Source organism: Phymastichus coffea, unplaced genomic scaffold (assembly GCF_024137745.1).
Source record: "Phymastichus coffea isolate CEN01 unplaced genomic scaffold, Cenicafe_Pcof_1.1 PCOF00045, whole genome shotgun sequence".
Taxonomy (NCBI): Eukaryota; Metazoa; Arthropoda; class Insecta; order Hymenoptera; family Eulophidae; genus Phymastichus; species Phymastichus coffea.
The window spans coordinates 239133-261623 of NW_026706856.1; the positions used below are offsets into that span (position 1 = coordinate 239133).

The following is a 22491-nucleotide window of genomic DNA, read 5'->3' on the forward strand; positions in this document are numbered from 1 at the left end:
ACTGACTTCTATAAATAAATTTAATGCTAAAAACTGTGAATCAATTTTATATCGACTTCAATATACAAATAATTGCTTTCGTTGGACTACATATAACCTGAATATGTACAAAATTGTAATTCATAAACATTGCTTAAGACTTCAACTGCATGACGCATATGTCATTATAGTCATTGAACTATATGTAACGAAAAATCTTTGTCTTACTTATTATTTCTTGTACAGTTGAAAATGTAAATATTTTAGATTTGAAAAACTCCATCGTTCAAGTTTTTTATAGGTTTGGAGTATTGCACTGGTTTATGTATCTTTGGAAGCCTATCTGGGGGTATGCATAAAAGATGTAAGGTTTCAAAGCGTGCCAAATTTTGTGTAACGTAGATTTCGTTTTTGAATGCTAATGTAGGCTGAGAAATTCACTTTGAGAATTGCGGAAGCAGAACTGAAGCTGGAAGAGGCTTTCTAGCATTCCTCGTAGAATCAGCCGACAATCAACATTCGTATATAGGTCTTTTCAATCAAGATATCGGATCGGGCAGCAAGAGTGACGGAACGCATGGATCGCAGAATATAGTTGGAAACTCACATCGTAAGCCTGTCCGGCGCCCTGATCGCGCGGAATTCCGGGTTGCTGCTGGTGAGCCTGCGGTGTACCCTGAGCGGACGCGCTAGCCGAGGACGGCACATTGGTCTGTTGCTGTTGGCTGCCCGGGGTAGAATTGGCGTCGGCAGGCGAGTCCTGCTGGGACTGCTGTGCGGCGCACACGTTGCGCTGAGTCAGGGCGATTCGTACGCGCGATGACTTTGTGGAGGAGCCCTGGCGGGCCCCGCGGGCCCCCAAGCTGCGGCTCACCGTGCACAGAGCCACATTTGCCGGCTCGATCGGAATTCCGTCCTCGTCTGTCCCCGCCGTCGGCCGCGCGTTTCTACCTGGCGCTGCTGCTGCTCTCCTTTTTTCCGCTCCCCCGGCCTCGCCGGCCGCCGCCGACGCTGCCCGCGCGTCGCGACGACGCTACCTCCACGAACTCAGACGCATCACTTCTCGATGCGAGCCCACTGCCATAACAGTCAAAACACATTTTTTTTTTGTTTTTATAATTATGAAGGCAATGTGGTTTTCGTTAACAAAAGAAAAAGTCGATCAATGACATAACAATTTTATTTTGAATACTTCGATTTTTCAAATGTTATATTTTAGCAATTTCTTTATCCCTATTTTACGATCACTATGAATCCAAACAATGCTGCCAGCTAATCTGGCGGTATGCTTCCCTGTAGATGAGAGCCAATGTTTGTATATTTATATACTACCAACAAAAAGAAACACTCAAGTATATAATTCCAACCAAACATTCATATTCCATTACTTAAACATATGATCGGTGTGTTTTCTTAAGAACACATAAATATTCGTACATGCAAGAACTAATCTTATTTCATACAAATTTTAGGAATTCATTTGATAAAATTCATAGATTAAAGTTCGTAGTGCTGTTCCAGTCAGCTGTTTCAATAGCTGATACCATCCCGTAACTAATTGCGATCGCGACGTAAACAATGCAAGAGTTTCTCGTGGCTGCACTTTAAGATTTCTTACTGACAAATTCCGAGGCGAGACATTCGAAGACTGTTATCCCAAACATTCGATCATGTAAAATTATTGTCAAATCAGTTATGTAACAATTTAATCATGGATAGTTTCCATTCATTAGAAATATTATTTAACCTCACAACAAAACATATTAATTACTGTTGCTAAAGCATTTTTGTACAAGTCAATATTTATGAGCATCGTTATCTAATCAAATGAAGTAAATTTATTTCACACATTGAGTAATAATTCGCACATATTAACTAATAAATAGAGAGATGAGTAGGCATATAAATTATTTGTTACTTTTTCGTTTGCTACGTAGAATCCCTCGTTCCAAATTCCGTGGTACTACATTTCTGTAGTGCGAAAATTGCCGTGTGATATTGTAGTTTTGAGTCCGAGCTTCCAAACTAAAGCAAAATGAATGCACACCACGAACCCTGACAGCTGCGATTATAACGGATCTATAAACGACTGCTAGTGCTGCTATTAAAAGAACTTTCGTGATCTCGCTGTATGAAAATAAAGCAAGTTAACTTTTTGATTTTGTTCGCACTTTACCGAAACAATAAGATAAAATGAAAAACCTACTTATTAAATATTGCATTTAACATTTTGCAAATAAGTTACTAATTCCTGAACAAATAGCACGTTGTGTTGATAAGAAAGATTTTTTAATTCGTCACTCTTAATTTACGTCCAATCTCAATAGTTTAAGAACTAAAACTTGAGAAATAAAACATTTCAAAAACAGAGCAAAGAAAACCTCCCTCCATAGTGAAGCAATATATACCGAATAGTACCCGATAGGGTCCACTTTATTATTATACGTATTGAGATAAAGGAAGCTTACTTTGCAGCGTTATAACTCGGACTGCATATCGTCAAATTTATCCTGCAGTAATTTATTTCAAAGCTGATTTCATAAGCTTTAAAATAAACCATCACACGTTACACATATTTACACATTCACACACACATACACACACACACACATTCATACATAGATGTGGGAATATGTTTGTAAACATAAAAATATGTCTTTATCATCTGATGATTTCTAATGAAAAATATATAGAAAATCTTTTTTTTGATTATCTACACGAGGGCTAGATCTTCTAAAAAAATTTAGATCGAAGAACAAAATGTCAAAAAAAGCTGCAGTGAAAAATAAAAGATCCCGAAAAAATAAAAAAGAAGCTTCCCCTTCAAGGAAATAATATGAGATCATTATATATTCGATAGCGTTTGAAACTCACTAGCACGTTACATTTCGAGTTGATTCACTCAAAATCCGTGAGATTTAATTAGCAATCAACCGGTCATGATTAATAGAGATGTATTCAATCATTAAATTAGAAAAGGTGATAAGTTTATGGCCAGAGTTGAAATCAATTGAATTCTATTTTATACAGGGATTGAGTTAATAGATTTATCATTTTTTCATTAAAAAATAGTTGGGATTTCCTTGTTAGCAATTTAAGCGAAAAATAAAGTTTTCAGTCGTGTCAATCGCGGAGATGAATACGGTGAAAAATTCCATTGAAAATTGAGAAATAAAAGGTTAAATTTACTCCTTATTGAAGATCATTGAAATATACACGAGTACAAAAAGCGTACAAGTGCACCGTTAACTGGCTGCTTGTCAAAACTTTGATGTCACATATGGGTCTGCTGAGAATGAAAAGTAAACAAGCGAATGAAGGGTTGATTCTAAGCAACTCGTCACTCGTTTCCTTCAATCAAAACGTAACAATGTGAATGCTGTAAGGATGCGTAACTTCTTGGCTTTGATTACATTATTTGTTTTTGAGACCTCTTCAAGGCGAGGGTGTGATAAAAGAAGAAAACAGTATCACTATAGCGTTTTTGGTGTTCAGCGAACAAATGCAAATTATCTCATAGATAAACCCGTAAACCTAACCTGAACTTGAGAAGTTTATTGTTCATAAGGCGGAAAAATAAATGCGGTCAATAGAAAGGAAAACGGGGCAACGGAGCAGATTGGTGAAAAAGTTTATAAAATGCGATTGTTTATGCTTACTTGATGCCCGTACGGCAGAATCTTGAAATTGTGAATGGTCGAGCACTTCGTCGATCGGAAGTATAGCGATCGGTAAAGGATACTGTACCGTGCACTCGACGAGGTGGTCAAAATTACTTTCTCAGTTGTTTGTCGATAATAAGTAAGGAAGGTCCGTGGTTGAGTGCGAAATGTGATACGCGAGGGTGAGCAAAAGAACTTGCGAGAGATGAAAACCCGCGGAAAATCGCCGCGCGAACGCGCAGTCGGTAGCTCGGACGTGCGGCGGCGGACTACTGGCTGACTATCGAGTGCGCGAGAAAGAGAGAGAGAAAAGTTCGGTATATGCGGCGCGTGCACGCGATCACTCCCACCACTACTACCAGTATTCGCCTTCCACCGGCGCCGACTCGACGCGCGCGCAAACCCATGCTATATAGCATTCTCTCTCTCTCTCTCTCTCTCTCTCTCTCTCTCTCTCTCTCTCTCTCTCTCTCTCTCTCTCTCTCTTTCCAGCGAGCTTTTCTATTCCATCGTGTATATACATACACTTTCTTTGCTATATCCTGACGCGGAGAGTGTGCCTAAGTGCAGCATGCGGTAAAACGTTCAACCATTTTACAAACTTGATAATGTTGAGTGCGTATTTCACGGATACGCGTAAACCTTTCTAGATATCTCGACTTGATCACGATTAACGCGTTGTACGCACTTAAGGGAAGCTATTCTATAAATAAAGATAGTAGAGATGAAATATTATTTTGACGTTAATAATTTTTATTTTTGATAACGGTAAAAACGCTTCCGTTATATCTTTGTCTCCTTTCAACGACATATTAATTCTGTTTACTTAAAATTCATTTTCATTGATAAATGTTTAATCTAAATACTTACAACAGTCATTCAATCGAATTAGAGAGAATCAAATATGCCATTATGCGGAGATAAATACTCTGTACTTGAAGCCCCGGATTAATCATTCTGTAAATTAATTACCACCATGTACTATATTTCAACATCAAGACGTGCTTCTATCCTTCCTACCCTAAACTTCACAAGCTATTAAATCTGAAGCTAATGATACAAAAAATTGACAAGTTGCTGTTCGGCAAGGATTTTGCGGAGAAATTTAAGAGCGCTTTGTTAATAGAAAAAACAGGGTTGGAAAAGATATCGCATACAAGATTAAAAAAAGAAAAAAAAAGTAATTGTCAAGGTCATGATTCGAGTAACTTAAACGCAAAGCTCATCCCCAGGAGAGATTCAAAGGAACATATAAAAACTCTTCAAGGAACGAAAACGAAGTCACATTCTTCTTGGATCCAGTGATCTCCATATCGCTGCCGTTAAATATGAGTAAACCTGTGGGACATTTTACGTAATTCCGTTCAAATAAAAAAACTGCTCCTCATGAATCGAGTTTTTCAACCAATGAAATTCCCTATTATAAAAAGGCTATCGCAGAATTAATCGAAAAAGGCGCTATATCTAATTTGTCTCTTTTGTAAAGATCACTTTATTTCGACATACTTTTTGTGAGAAAAACCAAACGGTAACAAAAGATTTATATTTAACCTAAGCAAATTAAATATATATGTAATCAAAGAATATTTCAAAATGAAAAATCGTAAAACTGTTACAAATTTATTGTCAGAAAATGATTTAACAACAATTGATTTGTATAACGCATTTTTTCTTATTTTTATTCATAAAAAGTGTGGAAAATATTTAAGATTTTCTTTTTTAGTAGGCAAGAGATATCTTTTTTTTCATTAAGATATCATATTGATCGAAGTTGAGTTTTTAACAGTTTTGCAATACTATTAAAACAGTCAAATCGCCAAACACGTGTATCTAGCATACTCCAGACATTTGAACCTTGATTGCCTTAATTAACCCCCGACCTCTGCAACCTGCGAGGCTGTCGGATCCTTGAACCTTTAACAGTTGAACTCAGCTCATCATTCGTTGAACAGATTGAACTCCAATGGGGCATAATTGCGGGAAAATTTAAAGGACCTGTGTACGTTGTATTCTATATCGCCAGAACTGGCTCTGATTTTTTTATATTGATTAATTTTTTTGTATACCGTGGATATTCACATGTACTATGGGAATTGGACAATCAGTCAATTGAAAGATGAGTTAAAAAAAAGGAATGTAAAAATTACTGGTAAAAAAGCAGACCTAGTAGAGAGGTTAGGAAATATTTGGAAAATTTGTTATCAACAATGGGGCTATGTAGTTTATTTGTCACGTTCCAGGTTAATTATAGATACAATAAATTGCACTTAAAATCATTTAAATTAGAGAGAAGAAATATCCATTGGAAATCCCTAATTTGAAGTCATTCAATGATTTATATATATTTCATCCAATAAATTTAAGAGTTGATTTTGATAAAAAGATTATTTTTATCAAAAATCAGTTATAATGGAAGTGAACGCAAATGATGGAGTCAAAATATACAATGAATGCTACCTGAAGAGTACAAGATAAGTTGTTGCTCAAAATAACGTAACGTTCATTTGTGCTAGGATTAGCTTTAGAATTCCGTAAAGTAATAATTTACAATATGAACTTGAAAATAACTCTTTATCAGAGTGCATCAGTGATACATAATGTGAGCACGCCAAGGGTCTACTGCCCAGTGTAAGCATGTTATTGTTATTGAAAGCTTCATAGGAAATAGTTCTATCAAAAACTAATTTGTTCTAATTATACGACAATTATCTAATATTTTCTGATTGAGTTGAGGAATGTTAAATTTGACACAAAAAATTATATTTATTTCTTTCTTTTAAGTATTGATTTTTAATTTTCCCGCATCTAGCGCCCATAGAATAGTATCCCTGTCACCTCTTAACTACGGAAATAACTCCATTGCCTTATTCCAATCCCCAACTCCTGTAACCTGTGACGATATAACCCAACGCAACTCTAGGCCCTCGAATCCAATTATCTTGACTCACCTAACTCGTGAAATCTGTTGTCATATAATTCCAGATTCTTAATCTCCAATTCCCTTCATCCCTGTAACCTGTTATATAATGTTGCGATACTGCCAAAATACTTAATTTTAATCAATGATATCGAGATGAAAAATAAAAGATATCTCTATTCCAAAAAATAATGGAGTTTATAGGGCAAGAGCTGCTTTGTATGGATTTACTGGTTTTTGGAAAAAAAAAATTATTTACAGTGTTACAGAACCTTAAACATAGCAAATAATCGTAATTTTTGCACTTTTAAGTTAGAATATCTCGAGTACCGTAGGAGATGGATCAATGATGAAACCAGAGTTGAATGCAGCGCATCGAATACCTCCGAAAATATACTACCGCATTTCTAAGTTTTTTGGTTTTTGGCCTGTGTTATTAAGGGATACAAGAGCGATGTCCAAGCAAACAAAACATTCGGCCGAGATATTGTCAACAAACCAGTGGCCTCACAATTAAATGTTTGAATTACGAGTGGTTAGGAATGACATATCTCACAATTTGACGAGTAACATTCAGGGTCTTGATCGACGCGGGAATTATAGTATGTCAGCTCTAGTTATGCCCGCCGATTCCGTGAAGAAAGGTGGTCATATTATATCTTCGGGACAAGCATTCCGTGACTCGATCCCTTGGGAGGGATCGCACCAATTTCGCGTTCGGTATAAAGATGACGGCGATTGGTTCAACTCACTGATGAACATCGACGCATCTTCGGCAAACTTTCAGGATGGAGCAGAAGAGCGCTTTTGATGCGATTGTCTGTTGCGTAGGACGCAGAAATCAAAATACTAAAGGTTAAGTTGAGCTATCCGGTGAGGCTGCGAATTCGGTTGATGATTAAATTGTCAGATCATCATACGAGCGCAGCCAAGGAAATTCCTAACACACGAGGCGAATATCATCGAGAATATAAACAGTATTGGGTAGCAAAGGAATACATTTATCGTAGCATCTCCGAATTAGCCAGTCTTGTTAGAGTAAGGGTAATGGTAAGTCGATTATGTATTGACTATCGTGATCTTAGTAATTTCGTCGTGTCGATAATTGATACAATCCCATACATCAACGATTTACATTTATAGTCGGGTGAGAATCACTATTTTACCAAGATTGATTTAAAAATGTATTCTTTCATATAGATATTTAAAGTTTGTAATGGCAAGTAACCAGTATGAATAAGACTGGATTGTATTGATTGATGAAAATACGAACGGTATAATGATACGAGAAAATAAGAGTGCAACAGCGAAAGTGACGATGCGGCACCGATAAGGAATTCTGTTAGGAAGGGCCGAGCTTTTAACTGCTTTCTTTGTTGTAATTGAATCGTACGGTCGACGTGACTATGCATAAGATTAGAGAGGGGAAAGGTAATAAATTCGCCGAATCCAAGATTGAGAGGCAGAGTACGCTGGGACGTTATTAACAAGAGACTAGTGTAATCCATCCGAGAATATACAATTGTCGTATTATTAACGTCCTTTATTTCCCTGCCACTGCCATCCGTTTATTGTCTCAACACTCTCACTACAAACTCTTCCTCGTTGATCTATTGTGCATTTTTGTACATCACGTTTTTTTTACAGTTAATGCTTCTTCCATTTCTCTTGTACTTTCAACATGTGCGTGTACGTCCGCTGTGAAATATTCAATGCAGCATGCATTTCTAACAGTCGAGGTTCTCCAATTAAACTGAGGCTGCATAGACCTATGTTAAAAGCAATTGTTTATTACATTTTGTCATCATGGTAATATAAATTTACATTCAATACTAATAGTTGCTAGCTACCTAAATATGCATGTAAAGGATCTGGTGGCTCACTGGCATATTTGCCAAATCCTCCAACAAGTGTATTCTGTGTGTCCAAAACAAAAGCTCTATTTTCTTCTTGATCAGACAAATTATCCACTCCTAGTAACTTCAGTGTAGCTCCAATCCAAAAGCTATAGCATGAGTCAGATTGTTTTCCAGGTCTGCCATGAAATCCTCCATCTTGTCTTAATAAACACCATCTCTTTAACCTTTCTAGCTGTTCCTCCGAAAGAACATTATGTAACTCGTTCATCAGACATAAACTGGCCACTGCACAAAATGTAGATCCTCCATGAGATTCTAATCCTGGGCCTTGACCAATGGCTCCATCATACGACTGCAGAAAATTAATGGTCATTTGAAAGCCATTAGAAAAGACTTATTTCTCCACATAGCAGTGGAGTAATAGAATGGCCTGGAACATTCACTGTGCCATAAAATACTTACTATGCTTTTGACAATGTAGTCTATAGTTTTATCCTTGTTTATTCCTGACCAATCATCCAGAATAGCTGAGATACAGCAGGCGCAATAAACAAATCTCATGTCACTTTCACAGCCTGTCACCATTGCCATAAAAGACCCATCCACATTTTGACAAGCTCTCATGCCTTCAAGAATGGATTCTTTATCAATTTGGCTCAAATCATCTTGAAGAATTAACAAACTGCACAACCCAGTATAAGTCATTGCTAGGTGACCACAATGGTAGTCAGTTTCAATTTCCTTGGGTATCATTGTAGATGACTCAAAACCTGATCTAGAGCCAGCACCTTTCACTTGTAACCTGTATATCCAATTTATTGCCTCTTCTCGTTTTTCTATTAAATACTCGTGCAGATCATCAAGTAAATCTAGACCAGACAATGCGAAATACAAAAAAGTAAGTCTCATTGCATCTGGAAATGCATTTGGCATCAGCTGAATAATCATGTGGAAGTATTTGGCATGTTTCTTCTTCAGAAGTCTGGGTGCCATGTTTGGAATTTTCCTTATTTTTCTTTTTTCTGTTAAACCCTCAATGTTGGCGACTTAATTCTTCTCACATATTCATAGAAAAATAATACAAATACTTTCTACCCTCTAATATTCTATCATATTCCACATAAATTGATTTCTGTGTACCAGCAACATTAATAATCTCATTGTGCGCTTATTTCTGAAATAGGTAACATACATATATCATTCAATAAGCAATTTGAGTTGACATAATAAATTTTGAATGAAAACATTTTCATGTGATTAGTGTAGGTAGATACATTACTTATGTGCATTTAGTGACTGTAAACATCAACTCCTCATTGTATTTGCATGGAAAATGTTGAGAATCATCCCCAATGCACTAGAGTTTAAACTTAGCAATGCAAAAACCTTGCGCTATGTTGGTAAGTATGTAGTATGCACAAGCACTACTACTTAAAGGTACTCCTATAAAAAGGCGATCAGCTCTATATACACAAGTATATGTATAGCAAATAAGTATATAAAAACTCTACTATTATCGACGTTCAAATAGGTACTTGTAAGGGTTGTGGAAAATCGCCAAAGATGGCATTCTAAGTTTGAAACTTGTGCGATTGTTATTCTTTGAAGTACAATACATGATACATATGTAGTGATTATATCGACAAAACTAAATCTTCGAAAGATTTCATTATTAATTCAGGAAATAAAATAAATTGGTTAGTGATTGTGTATTCAAATAATATATATTATATCAGCGACCTGTACTCACATGTGATATAGGTTTACAAGACTACTTACATGGAAAAAATATACTCATATGTTTGATTTGTGGGTGTCTGACACACAGGATAGCGGAGACCACCAAGCACTGCAGCACCGACAACCGGCGGAAAACGCATAGCCCTCGTTCAAATTCAAGCGAAATTATCTACTTATTATATATTTGTGACAATTTTACTTTCACATTGATTTAAAATCAATGTAGGCTCAGCTCTGGCTTTTTTTCTCTCGTCTACACGGAGCGGGTTAAGCGTATAACCTATCAATACTCGCGAAAAACTCACCGGTCAACCAACTTCGAGTACCAGCTGCCCCCGCCTTTTATAATGGTAAGTTATATCCTTACATTTTTTTCGAATCTAATGATCATTTATCTGGTTCATCAGTATATACAACAGAAAATAATAAAAAAAAACAACTCTTACCTTTGACAAGGTTTTCAATTTTTAGTACTTTTAACGACTAAGACTTTGCAATTAGATATATTTACTTGTAAAATTTGCGTGGATTCGTAGGGTTGCTTGTGGCAGGGAGCGATAGTAGATAAATTATTAGTTTTGTTAATATAATAACGACAATTGCTACTAGCGTGACAATTATTATTTTAATGATTACAATAAATTTTGAAGTTCTATTTTGCAAGTAAAAACGTAAAACAAGTATGGTGGCACGAATATTCTTTATTAAAAGAAACCGAGAAGTTTGTTAGCTAGTATGTCATTTCAAAGTTCGAAAGAACTAGTTCAGAATAACGAGAAGCCTTGACACTAAATTTTTTTTTATTTGAATTATATTTTCATGTACCGCAATCGAACGCGATCAAATTTTTGGCTTGGAAATTTAGAAGATCTCAATTTGATTTCAAACAAACAAATTAATTATGCAATACTCGATATAATATAGTTTCCTAAATCCTACTTTTTTGTCCAACCGTGGACGGGAAAAACAGATGTCGCGCTCCGCGGCGAAGCCAGCTTGTTGTAACGGACGAGCCAATAGCGTAAATGGAAGGGCGCTTTATTCTCTTTCATTCGTGCACTTACGAGCAATAGTCGACCAGGTCGACGCGCGATTTGTACGTGGCAAACGCCCTACAAAATGAGATAGGAAGGGGGGGGGGGAGAGAGATAGAGCTAGCGGCTAGCAACTTCCTCCTCCGGTTTGACTTGCGTGAGCTGCTGCAGAGCCTCGTTCCTTTCCCGGATTCTCTCGGCAAGGAAGGATGGCCCAGAACAATTATTTTGGATTTACGCACGGTGGGACGCAATATGGGTATGCACTCGAGTCTTCTATATTAATAATTATATCACGTTCGTTGTTGTAATCGCGTTCGTGCGCGTTGTCCATATCGTAATGCTATAAGCCGCCGCAGCCGTTTCGCATGCAGTCCGCCGGCTTGTCGGCCGCCATTGCTTTTTCAAGAGTCGCTGCCCAACCAAATCTGACGATACGGCTAAATCCGTGTATCTATTTGATATATAAACTAGGATCGGAAATTATTTACAAGTGTTTTTCCAAACAAATCAATGAATTCGATAATTATTGTTTTTTGCTTATGGCTAATTGAGAGAACTTGTACTTTGAACTCGTTCCGCACGCGACGCTTGGAAACTTCCATTTTTCACACGTCGCGTTCTCTTCTTTTCTCTCTTTCTCTCTTTCTTTCTCTCTTTCTTTCTCTCTTTTTTTTCTCTTTTTCTCTCTTTCTTTCTCTCTCACTCTCTCTCCACCCGGTAGGTTTAATTGCCGCAATTTGCTGCACTCGTTGTTTTGATCTTGTTCTTGCGCTCGCATGCGTCTTGCTCATTAACGTACAATTATACGTCCCTGTTCGGTACGTTTTACTTCGGTTATGATGCTTGCATTTGTCCAGCTCTCTTTGCCGCGCCCACAGTCAATGTGCTTGTTGCCTCCACGCGTCAGTTAGCATAAAGTACTTTTATCTCCAAGTACAAGATATCCTGCGCCAACTGGTTGCGGACTTACGAATTCATTAATGCAATTGTGCGTGCTCGTGTCAAAACTCGATTTTGGTTTACAGTGCCACTAGTGCAGCGGCTTACCAGACAGGCCAGGCTGGCTACGCTGTAACTCCGGCCGCGACTGCCGCGACCTACACTCAGAGACCGGCTGCCGCTGCGGCAACTGGCTACGAAACTTATCAGGCAGCAGCAGCTGCCGCTGCAACTGGAACGACTTACGCTGGTGAGTATATCATCTCATTCGATGCTATCTCTCGAGTCCTCGACGGCGTCCAATTCAGCTTTGGCTGCAGCTAGATCAATCCTGTCCTGTGCCAATGAGTTTGAGTTGTTTGAAAGCTCGCGATCGCTAGCTAGTATGCTTGTTAACGCAGCCAATCCAGGCGCTGTTCCACAGACTTACGACTACGGGTACGGCAGAGCTGCCCCAGCTGCGACATACGACGCCACCAAGACTTATTATCAACAGCCTGCTGCCGCAGCTACCTATACGACCACAGAGACACATTACCAAGCTGCAAAGCCTGCCTACAGCACAACCAGTGCCTACGCAGGAGCACCTAGACAGGCTGCAACCACTGGGCAAGCAAAAACCTATCAGGCTTCCAGCACAGCCTATCCACAGCCCAATCCTTCACAAAACGCAGCATACTCCTCTGGTTACTCTGCCCCAGCAGCGCCAGCTGCTGCCCCAGCTGCAGTGACCAACAGTAAGTATTGTGATTTCTTCGAGTGCAGTCTATAACTAGTGGTGGTATATTGAAGCTTCTACGATTACCTTAAAACTGCATTACTCCATGAAAACCCACAGTAATGGAAATGATCATAAACTAATTTGAATATTACTTAATGTTTGATTTACATTTTTGTTTTTTCCTTGTCTATCTAATTCTTTTTGTATCTATGCAATCTTTTATTTGGTATTTACTTTCAAAAATGTCATTGTTTCTACAATTCAAGTTCAAATAGCTTACGAAAGTGTTGCAAATTTTAGAAAGAGCCCAAGATTGTGGTCACATCAAACTTGAATCCAAGTTCCTGTTTGAATCGTAAATTAATTATAATTGCAAGTTGTGGACAGACATTGTAGAGCATAACGCGGGTGGGAGGGCGTGAACTAAAAAACATGAAATTGATTCTCAGAACGCCATTTATTTATAATTGGAAAAAGTGCAATAAGAAATAATAAGGGCGAGAGAGAAAAGAAGGGCCGAGAATGAGTTGAGGCTTCAATTTCATTTTCTTTAGAAACGGCGGGTACAGCGTACTCCGGCTACGACGCAGCGCTGTACAGCGCCGCGACAATGTACGTTGCTCAGCAGAGCGCGAACAGCAATTCGACTAACCCGAAGACCGGAGGTTGGCAGGGCTACGGGCGCAAGGGCTTCGGCTCAGGAGGTGGTGGTGGAGGCGGCGGCATGAAGGCCATGCGGCCGAAGCAGCCGCCTAAGCCCCAGCAGCTACACTACTGTGACGTCTGCAAGATCAGCTGCGCCGGACCACAGACCTACCGTGAGCATCTTGAGGGCCAGAAGCACAAGAAGAAGGAGGCCTCGCTGAAGGTGCCGCAGCAGCAGCCAGCCCGCGGTGCTGGCAACTCGCTGCGCTGTGAACTCTGTGATGTTACGTGTACCGGCAACGACGCATACGCCGCCCACATCCGCGGCGCCAAACACCAGAAGGTCGTCAAACTACACACTAAACTTGGCAAGCCCATTCCTAGCGCTGACCCCACGGTTCTCAACCCCAAGCCGAGTGCGGCTAAGGGAGCCGCAGCCAGTAAGAAGGGCGTCGTCACCGCTTCGCCTAAAATCAACTTTGTTGCATGTGAGTATTCAGTCGTCGTCTTAGTTTCTTAGCTAATACGTTCCCTCACGCCCGTGCTTCGATCTGCAGCTGGCAACCTCGGAACGGTGAATGCCGGGCAGGACTCTAAGATCGACGAGGCTGACGATGGCACCGAGGAACAGGCGACTGACGAGAAGGATATCCAGCCTGTTGGCCAAGAATATATCGAGGAAAACAAGTCCGAAGATGGCAAGATTATTAGCTTTAACTGCAAACTGTGCGAATGCCGTTTCAACGACCCCAACGCCAAAGATATGCACACGAAGGGAAGGCGGCACCGCTTCGCCTATAAGAAGAAGGTCAACCCCAACCTAGTTGTTGACGAATACAGGCGACGTCGTGACGAGATGTCGCAGATTGGCCCGATAGGACCCATGGGCCCGATGATGGATGAAGAGATGATGTATTGGGAGGAGCGCCGCCGCTATGAGGAGGATTTCGAGTACTACGAGTGGTATCGCCGATATGGACGTGGCCCCGGGGCCCCGCCGATGCCTAGACCTTTCCCCGGACCACCGCCCATGATGATGTTCCCGAGGCCCCAGCGTCGACCCGACACCTCGGATGACAAGCACGTTATTGCTCACCACTCGTCCATCTATCCGAAAGAGGAAGAACTGCAGGCAGTTCAAAAGATCGTATCCCATACTGAAAAGGCACTCAAGTTCGTGTCCGACGCTCTCGCTGAATCAGGTAGTTTTCTTGCCATGAGACTTATACTTACGCTCGCCTTGCTATCTGCTTCACGCGTACATTTTCTTAATTTGTTCAAATAGCAACACCGACGCCTGCTCCAGTGAGCGCACCCGCATCGAACAATGCTCAAGACGCCACGAAAAAGGATGAAGCCAATAAAAAGCCTGCTCCGCAGAAAGAAGATGGCAGTGATGGCAATCTCTTCTCTTTCCAAAAAGAGAAGGAAGATTCTAGGATTCTCCGAGGTGTTATGCGAGTTGGAAATCTGGCCAAAGGTCTTCTGCTTTCGGGAGACAATCACGTTTGTCTTGTGGTATTATGTGCTGAGAAGCCTACTAGGTAAGTATTTACACGTTTGACTACTGCCTTGAACAAATACTGTTGGCTATAGAAGGATAAATACATATGTCGACTGAAATTCTAGGACTTTGCTGAATAAGGTTGCTGAAATCTTGCCATTGCAGTTGAAGTCGGTCGCGCCGGAAGAAACTTACAACGTAGGCAAACATCCGGAATCAGCTGCTCTTACAGTGTCAGGAGGCACTGTTACCGTCAGCGTCACCTTAACTAGTCCGCTGATGCGCGACGCAACGAAAACCGCTGTAGTAGCAGGTAATTTAATCGCTGGCGCGCTAAGACTGGCCAAGAAAAGGATAATCGAAATATGAGCGCACTTCGCAGAGAATGCTCTGATAGAAGGGTTTTTATTTTCCTTTGACTATTAAAAGTGTACGGTTCAGTTCATTAGAGCCATTCGATTTAGTTTGTTCTTTTCATGGCCTACAAACGGTTCTTAGTAACGTTCTTTTGCAAGCATCAGGTAAGATGATACAGTTCTTTTACAGCATCAAGGAGTTCGGGGCCAGGTCATCGGTGTGTGCGTGTGTATGCGTGTGCGTGCGTGCGTGTTTGTTGTATGTATGTATGTATGTATGTATACATACATATATATGTACATGTATAAATATAGCAATAACTACAATACGCTCCATAATTATAATTAGACCTTCACAACGCCAAGGCATTTGTTTTTATTGGACAACTCGAGCGTGTCTTGAGTTCCGCCTAGTTACAAGTACCCTAGCGTTGCATGAAGTTCGCCATATCTAAAGTTAAGGCTTGTGGTAATAAAATAATCGTCGAAAAAGCTTACGGAAAAGAGTGAGCGTAAACTTGATGTGCAAATGAACTTTTCCGTTATTTATCTCAAATGATCCACTGAAGATCAGTTAAATTTTTCAATAATTCGGACACGTTCCAGAGCAAATGAGAATTTTGTCAATTACAATGAGTCACGGTTTAGTCAACGATTCAAGTTTACAGCAGCAAGCTAGAGTCTCCTTCAAAGAAGAGTTTTCCTGTGATATCGCAATATAAACATGGGTACGCTTTACGATATCGACGGAAAATAACGCTGAGGCAATCTGAAAACTATGGATTTTTTGATCATGCATATCAATACTCACCCTCTATATCTGATAACCGAGTGTTGTCAGACGCTTAACGTTTTTTGGCACTTATATTCATTGCTAGCAATGATAGTGGTAGCGTATCATTTGCAATAGCCTTTCTTTCGTTTTTTTCTTCTTTATTTAATTGCAAGTAAAATGATTAACACTATCAATGTTGACGCGCCGAACATTATTTCTGCACGGCATGCGCCAGTCGTGCAGAAATGATGCTGAAATAGAGAAAAAAACGTTCTCGCGTCGGAGCACACTCCATCTTGAGTTTCACCGCTCAATTGTTTCTTCATTTTCTTTTATTTTGTGTAACAACGTGAGAAAACGGCAGATATTTGTATCGTAACTGAACCAAGTAATTACATAGCAAGCCAAAAGAAAAGAAATAAAGACAAATAGAAAAGAAAAAGAAAACGGAAATAAATAGAGGGATATATAATGAATCAGGGCATGATCAAACACTCTAAGTATTGTCTAAGCGTGTTGTGCTTTCTTTGTTGGAACCTCAGATAATGCTGGACAGCAGCAACAGGGAGCTGCCACACAACAAACAGCACCCGCGACGCCGGCCGCGACGAAACCGGACCCACCAGATGTACTTCCCAAGGCTAAGTGTTTGGAGGCTTTAGCTGCACTCAGGCATGCCAAGTGGTTTCAGGTTTGAACTCAAATCAACCATTCAAAACAGAACGTTTTCTTAGATCTTTCTAAATCTGTCAAGTCGATTCCCGTCAGCAAGCCTTTGCAACATTAGCTTTGATAATTTTGGAAAAGGGGATATTCCCGATAAAAAATGAGTACCATTTACCATATTGTCATTCCCTCCGCCACCCGTCTGTCTCTCTTATATTTTTCCAATCAAAAGAGACAGCTGCCGAAAAAAACTTGTAGAAAAAATCATAGCAATCATAGATACTTCCAGCCTCGTGATGTGCATTATTTACAAGCAACTATTCCAATGTAGCGCTTGAATCAGAATAAAGGAGATAGTCACGTTTGCAGACACTCGATTATGCTTTTGCATTGTTTAGTTTGAGCTTGAGTAAGTTAATTGATCGGAAACTTGTACCGCAGATAGGATGAGACTGATTTGAATACTACGAATACCGCTCATAATCAAGTGTCGAGAGTGGATTCAAACAAACTATTTCCATGCGTGAACTTGCGTGCGAGTACAGCTTTTGCCGTTTCAACGAACGAGACCAGGCTGCACTCGTCCGAGGTCCGCCATCGATCACTGAGTATATCTTTTACCTTGTATGTTTACAATATCCAGAATAATAAAGTCGTGATCATCAATATTACATTGACTATTGAGAGATTAGGTTGGCCATTGAATTACTGTTGTTCATTGAAATGGAAAATTACCGATTTCCATGCAATTTACCATTAATTATTCTGGATGATGGTGCAGCGTGTAGCCTAGACTGAGTCTGTTCTAGGTCTGTCTTAGATGTTGCATTAGCTCGTCAAAGAAATTGACTAGTCAACGATTGATTTGCTTATTGCTTGATTGAGTCTTATGCTCGCTTTATTTTACTACTCTATTATTTAAGATTTCATATGAAATTAATGAATTAACGACGCTCGATTCTTTATATTGTTTTTTTTTTCAATAAATATACCGCCAACGAGCACTAGAATAATAATGTTACCTATTATGACCAAGAGACAGACAAGCACAAGCACACAGTGGTGTTGATACGTGTACCGGGTGTTTTTTTTCATTGATTAATAACGTTGCGTTACCATCTTGTTCCCCCACACCTCTCCCCCTCCAATTACGTCTTATAGTTACTGGTATAATTTACCGGACAGTATTTCTTGTTGATGTTTTTTCTTTTACATCTACAATTACAATCGGTGACACCAACACATGATAAACACCCGGTAATACTGATATGGGATAAACATTATTGTAATAATAATATAATTATAATTATAATAACAAAAATTACTCAAAATAATACGATTCAGGCACGAGGCTGGAAGATTATAGAAGCTAAGCCCGCACAAAGCAAAGTTTTGACCTAGAATAGGACGATACTTGGATTATTTTCGATCGATGATCATTTTCATATCATTTTTTATTGTCCAACAGGCTAGAGCAACTTCATTGCAGAGCTGTGTGATGATTATACGTATAATGCGCGATTTGTGCAATCGCGTGCCCACTTGGGGCCCATTGAATCCATGGGTAAGCCTTTGTATTGGTAATTAATACTTTATTCACATCACTCGTTCAATCTTCTTTATTTTTATCTGCAGGCTTTGGAGTTACTGACTGAAAAAGTGTTGAGCACCGCAGGAGTACCTTTGAGTCCAGGAGCCGCACTGAGGCGACTTCTCGAGTGTGTTGCTGGTGGAATTTTACTTCCAGGAAGTCCAGGTGAATGGCTATCTCTTGTTTCCTTTTTTTCAATGGTTTTATTTAAGTCGAACGATTTTGTGTGATGATATCGATGACGAGACTGAGAATTGCACAGAATTGTTTATTGATCTTGAAGACAAGTTTTTTGGCATCTTGATCATTGAGCGACATTCTTGTTCAATTTTCGTAGATGATTTTGGCAATCTGATTCAATAGCGAAATAATAAATTTCAACTAGATCAAATGATGATGTTTCAACACTTCAAAATGGGTTTTCTTATCACTGTGTTGCAGGATTGGCTGACCCGTGCGAAAAGGATCCAGTCGATGCCATTGGCAACATGACAGTCCAACAACGCGAGGATATTACTGCCTCGGCACAACACGCTTTAAGGCTTGTCGCGTTCAGACAGATTCACAAAGTTCTTGGCATGGAACAGCTTCCACCACCAAAGCACAAAGCTTTTACCCGCAAAAGGAGACGCGACAATAGCAACGGCGAGGGCACCGATAGTGAAGCTTCAAAAAAGGATAAAAAGGCCGAGGAAGTTAAGATGGAGACTGACTCCAAGTAGATTTAACCAAAACATTCAATTTAATACTTAAGCCGTAACTTATAACAAAAAAGTCTAAAAAAATCATGATGTACGCCGTTTAACGGTTTTCCCTCTGAAATGTGTATTGTGGCAATTGCTTGTTTGCAAAAGAAACAATTTATAATAAGCAAAGAACAAAATAAAGCTACAGCTTTTTCAAAGATTGCTTTTTTAAATATAAAACTAAAGATGTAATTGCCGAATTTACAGTGTAAACGGTAATTCTTAGAGTATCGCATTGAAAGCGATAGTGTTTATTCTTCTAGAAGCAGGCAATCGGTACAATAACAAAGTTCAAACGTTATAGATTCTTATCGAAGCGACGAACGAACTAGACAGTTTGATTGGTTGGAACTTCTCGTTTGGCAATGCATCTTCGAAATAACACTGGAAATCAATCACAGTTGTCTTGTGAAAGAAAGCAAAGTTTGAACGGAACCGGAGATTTGTAACTTGAAAGTTAAGAATAGATGTAGTTTGTATTAGGACATTATGTGTATGTTGTGTGTGTGTAGTCTTATTCAGATAAAGAAGTAAGATCAAATGAATGTGGTTTGGGAAAAAATGAAATTATTAACAAATATCTTTTACAATGAAGCTTTCTTTGAAAAGCTACATGTAATTCTGAGGTATCAAACCTTTAAAAGCATAGACCTCATTGATTGATACATGACTTTGACAAAATCAATGTAAACAAATACTGCATAATTATTAATAATTTTGTATTGGGCCACGTAATAACAGTAAATTATTTTCAAAAGTCAATGTATAGCTACACAGTGTATTAATAAGAAAAAGAATTTCACTTGACAAAGTGAAAATAATAAAATTGAAAAAATATAGAAAGTAATAGAAATTTTAATTTTTACAAAATCACCATTCCTAATAAATTTGTGTATTGACAATTGTTTATTACTTTTATCGCTTTATAGCACTATCTACAGTGATATAAGTAATAGTGACCACACACACATACACAACACACAATCACTTATATAAGTATTGCAATTCGCGAATGAATTAAGACTGCTTTTTCGTTGGCTTTCAATAAGCAAGAGCTGTTTAGCGATGTCTTTGCGAGTAGAGTAGTTTTTCACTCGATTTATATTGTAATCGAATTGTATCAGAAGAAAGGTTTTTTCTTATTTTCTTTGTACTTTAATACTTAATGATTTTGAATAGTTTTAATAAAATTGCACTCCATTAGTGTCATCTATTTGAATTAACCACGTTCCTAATATGATAAAATAAATTACAAATAACATAACAGTATTTGTTTCATTTTTTTCATTGATAACAAGGAAAAAATCTCAATTTCACAAGACTTTGTACCCGCTAAGTTTTTGTTAGACACTTTTGAAATAATAAATATACAGTACAATTTCTACTCATACTTGGTTTTTGAACAAATTCAACGTACAAATTACTTGAGAAAAGTCATATAGTATTATCATTGTATTTGGTTTTTCGCCGACATTAAAGAGGAAGTTCTATATTCGAATTTAAATTTATGTGTAAGGATATCTCTGGAATCGGTTGAAACGATTTTAATGGGATGGGCTCATTTGACTGAAGCACATCACGAGTAATTGCAAAAAAAAAATTGAAGTTAACATTTTATTAAAATTGATTTTGTTTTTACAACAAATAAATACGGTTTATAATATTCAATTTTTTATAAAATCAATATCTATCCCTTTCAAGAAAACGTAAAAAATAAAAAAATAACGTAATTTAATAATATATTTAGTACATTTTTTAAGTTAGCATTGACTTCGCGTAAGTGGTAATAATACAATTTTTAAATGATGCCAATAGCTAATCGTAACTTAAATACGTCGGACATTGGCCATCAGACGTGCATCGAGATTATCAAGTGAAAAAATAAATTGTTGAACATCTGGTTATATCCATAATTGCGCTGAATGCGAACAATGATAAAAAATATAGATATACTATACATATTAACGTTATTAGTACAATACTATATCATTGGACTATCTTTTTTCACCATGGTAAATGTCTGATGGTCGATGTCTCCTTATGTAGAAAGTCCCTTCAAGTTAATATAAATATTTTTTAATGGAAATCAATTTAAAATTCTGCCATCACTAGCCATAAATAATCAAAATTATTCAGTTAAAAAAGAGTTCCACATGAAAGGTTTGTGTTTCTTAATTTATGACAAACAAGTTTTTCACGGAAAAAGTGCCTCATCATGCGCGCTTTTCATTCAAATAACTAATGCCCTCATATTTTTTCGAAATTTTAATTAGAATTCTAGGATTATATTGATATTAGATTGATGTCGATAAGATTATACCGTATAATAGAATTTTTTAATAATGACAAAAATTTAAAAAAAAATTGAATTGTTTCGATCAATTTGTTTAAAGCTTTTTATTTTGTCCGATGATTTGTCCAATGGCAGCATTGCCTGTATGATTAAGCATATTGTTGCGTGTTTTGTGCCACTTATTGCATCAGTTTAACCGAGCCGAAGTATATAGCTTAATCGAGTTACCTGAAAATGAAAGACGCGCTTTTTCTCACAATGCCTCGGGTCCCTCTTTTATATGATGCGTAGGTACGCAGTTACCCGTTCGCTCGTTCACAACTTGGTTATAATTAGTAATCCAGCACGTTATTCTTTACAGTTGTTCATGTTGGACATGCTTGCGTAATCAATTGATGACTTGTTGTTGGATAAAATAAGATATAAAAATTAAGGCAATAATGTCGATGATGAAAATATCAATAATAGAAGATAACGCAAAAAATCAATCGCTTTTGTGATCGATGCCATAACGCACGTTTGTGTAGCTAGTTTAATTTAATTACTCCAATTTTCACGTGCCGCAACTGCGGATCAGAAACGGAAATAATGCGAAGCTTATACGAACGTCATAAAAGTCTATAATATACAAATAATGTTGTGCTTTTGAATCTCAATCGGTTATTAAAAAAGATTTTTTTCATATTTTTCTCTACTCTACTTGGTAAGTCTAAAGATAAATGTTGCATGCATGTAGGCGTATGTAACGCAAAAATATCTCTCTTTGTCTCTTTGTAAAGTACAGCCAACAGAAAGAAACGTAAAATTAGCAGTGCTTTTACGTCTAAAGTCATTGATAAATAACAGGAAACTGATGAAGATGAGCAATCTCATATTTTCTGAACGCGCTTAGTTTGACGCACTGATTTTCTTGCGATCAAAGGTATGGAGCCACAAAAGCCATTGTTGCAACCTCGTGCAAATTTAACTATAACAACCGTAGAAAGGCATCGAAAACGAAATCAAGCAAGAAGTCAAATAAGTCTTAAATTCAAACTATTCTATTTTCGACTATCTCCTAG

At 38.2% G+C, this 22491-nt stretch overlaps 3 protein-coding genes across 5 annotated transcripts in view; 1 reads left to right on the forward strand and 2 right to left on the reverse strand.

Annotated features, from left to right (window-relative positions):
* Nucleotides 1–3901, reverse strand: part of LOC131664777 (neprilysin-1) — a 68883-nt gene extending 64982 nt beyond the window's left edge. Inside the window, exons 1-2 of the mRNA XM_058936133.1 lie at nucleotides 3639–3901; nucleotides 587–1056 (exon numbers count right to left, since the gene is read on the reverse strand). The gene's annotated coding sequence lies outside the window, so the exon portion shown is untranslated. The remainder of the gene's footprint in view (nucleotides 1–586; nucleotides 1057–3638) is intronic.
* A 3740-nt stretch (nucleotides 3902–7641) lies between these two features.
* Nucleotides 7642–10501, reverse strand: LOC131664728 (geranylgeranyl transferase type-1 subunit beta). The gene is made up of 5 exons (XM_058936041.1): nucleotides 10197–10501; nucleotides 9697–9860; nucleotides 8880–9591; nucleotides 8409–8769; nucleotides 7642–8327 (listed from the first exon to the last, which is right to left on the reverse strand). Exons 3-5 carry the CDS (start codon nucleotides 9408–9410, stop codon nucleotides 8206–8208), a joined length of 1014 nt encoding a protein of 337 aa, XP_058792024.1. The 5' UTR covers nucleotides 9411–9591; nucleotides 9697–9860; nucleotides 10197–10501; the 3' UTR covers nucleotides 7642–8205.
* Nucleotides 10502–11158: 657 nt separating this feature from the next.
* Nucleotides 11159–20519, forward strand: LOC131664727 (zinc finger RNA-binding protein). 3 transcript variants are annotated; one of them, XM_058936039.1, is made up of 11 exons: nucleotides 11159–11450; nucleotides 12220–12383; nucleotides 12535–12870; nucleotides 13409–13987; nucleotides 14057–14701; nucleotides 14785–15043; nucleotides 15129–15316; nucleotides 16677–16825; nucleotides 18269–18364; nucleotides 18436–18556; nucleotides 18833–20519. In XM_058936039.1, the coding sequence occupies exons 1-11, from the start codon at nucleotides 11401–11403 to the stop codon at nucleotides 19111–19113; spliced, it is 2868 nt and encodes a 955-aa protein (XP_058792022.1). In that variant the 5' UTR covers nucleotides 11159–11400; the 3' UTR covers nucleotides 19114–20519. The 3 variants fall into 3 exon arrangements, with proteins under 3 accessions (XP_058792022.1, XP_058792021.1, XP_058792023.1); XM_058936038.1 differs by having other exon boundaries at nucleotides 11171–11450; nucleotides 12544–12870; nucleotides 18833–20516; XM_058936040.1 differs by having other exon boundaries at nucleotides 11280–11450; nucleotides 12544–12870; nucleotides 13520–13987; nucleotides 18833–20514.
* The last annotated feature ends 1972 nt before the right edge of the window (nucleotides 20520–22491 follow it).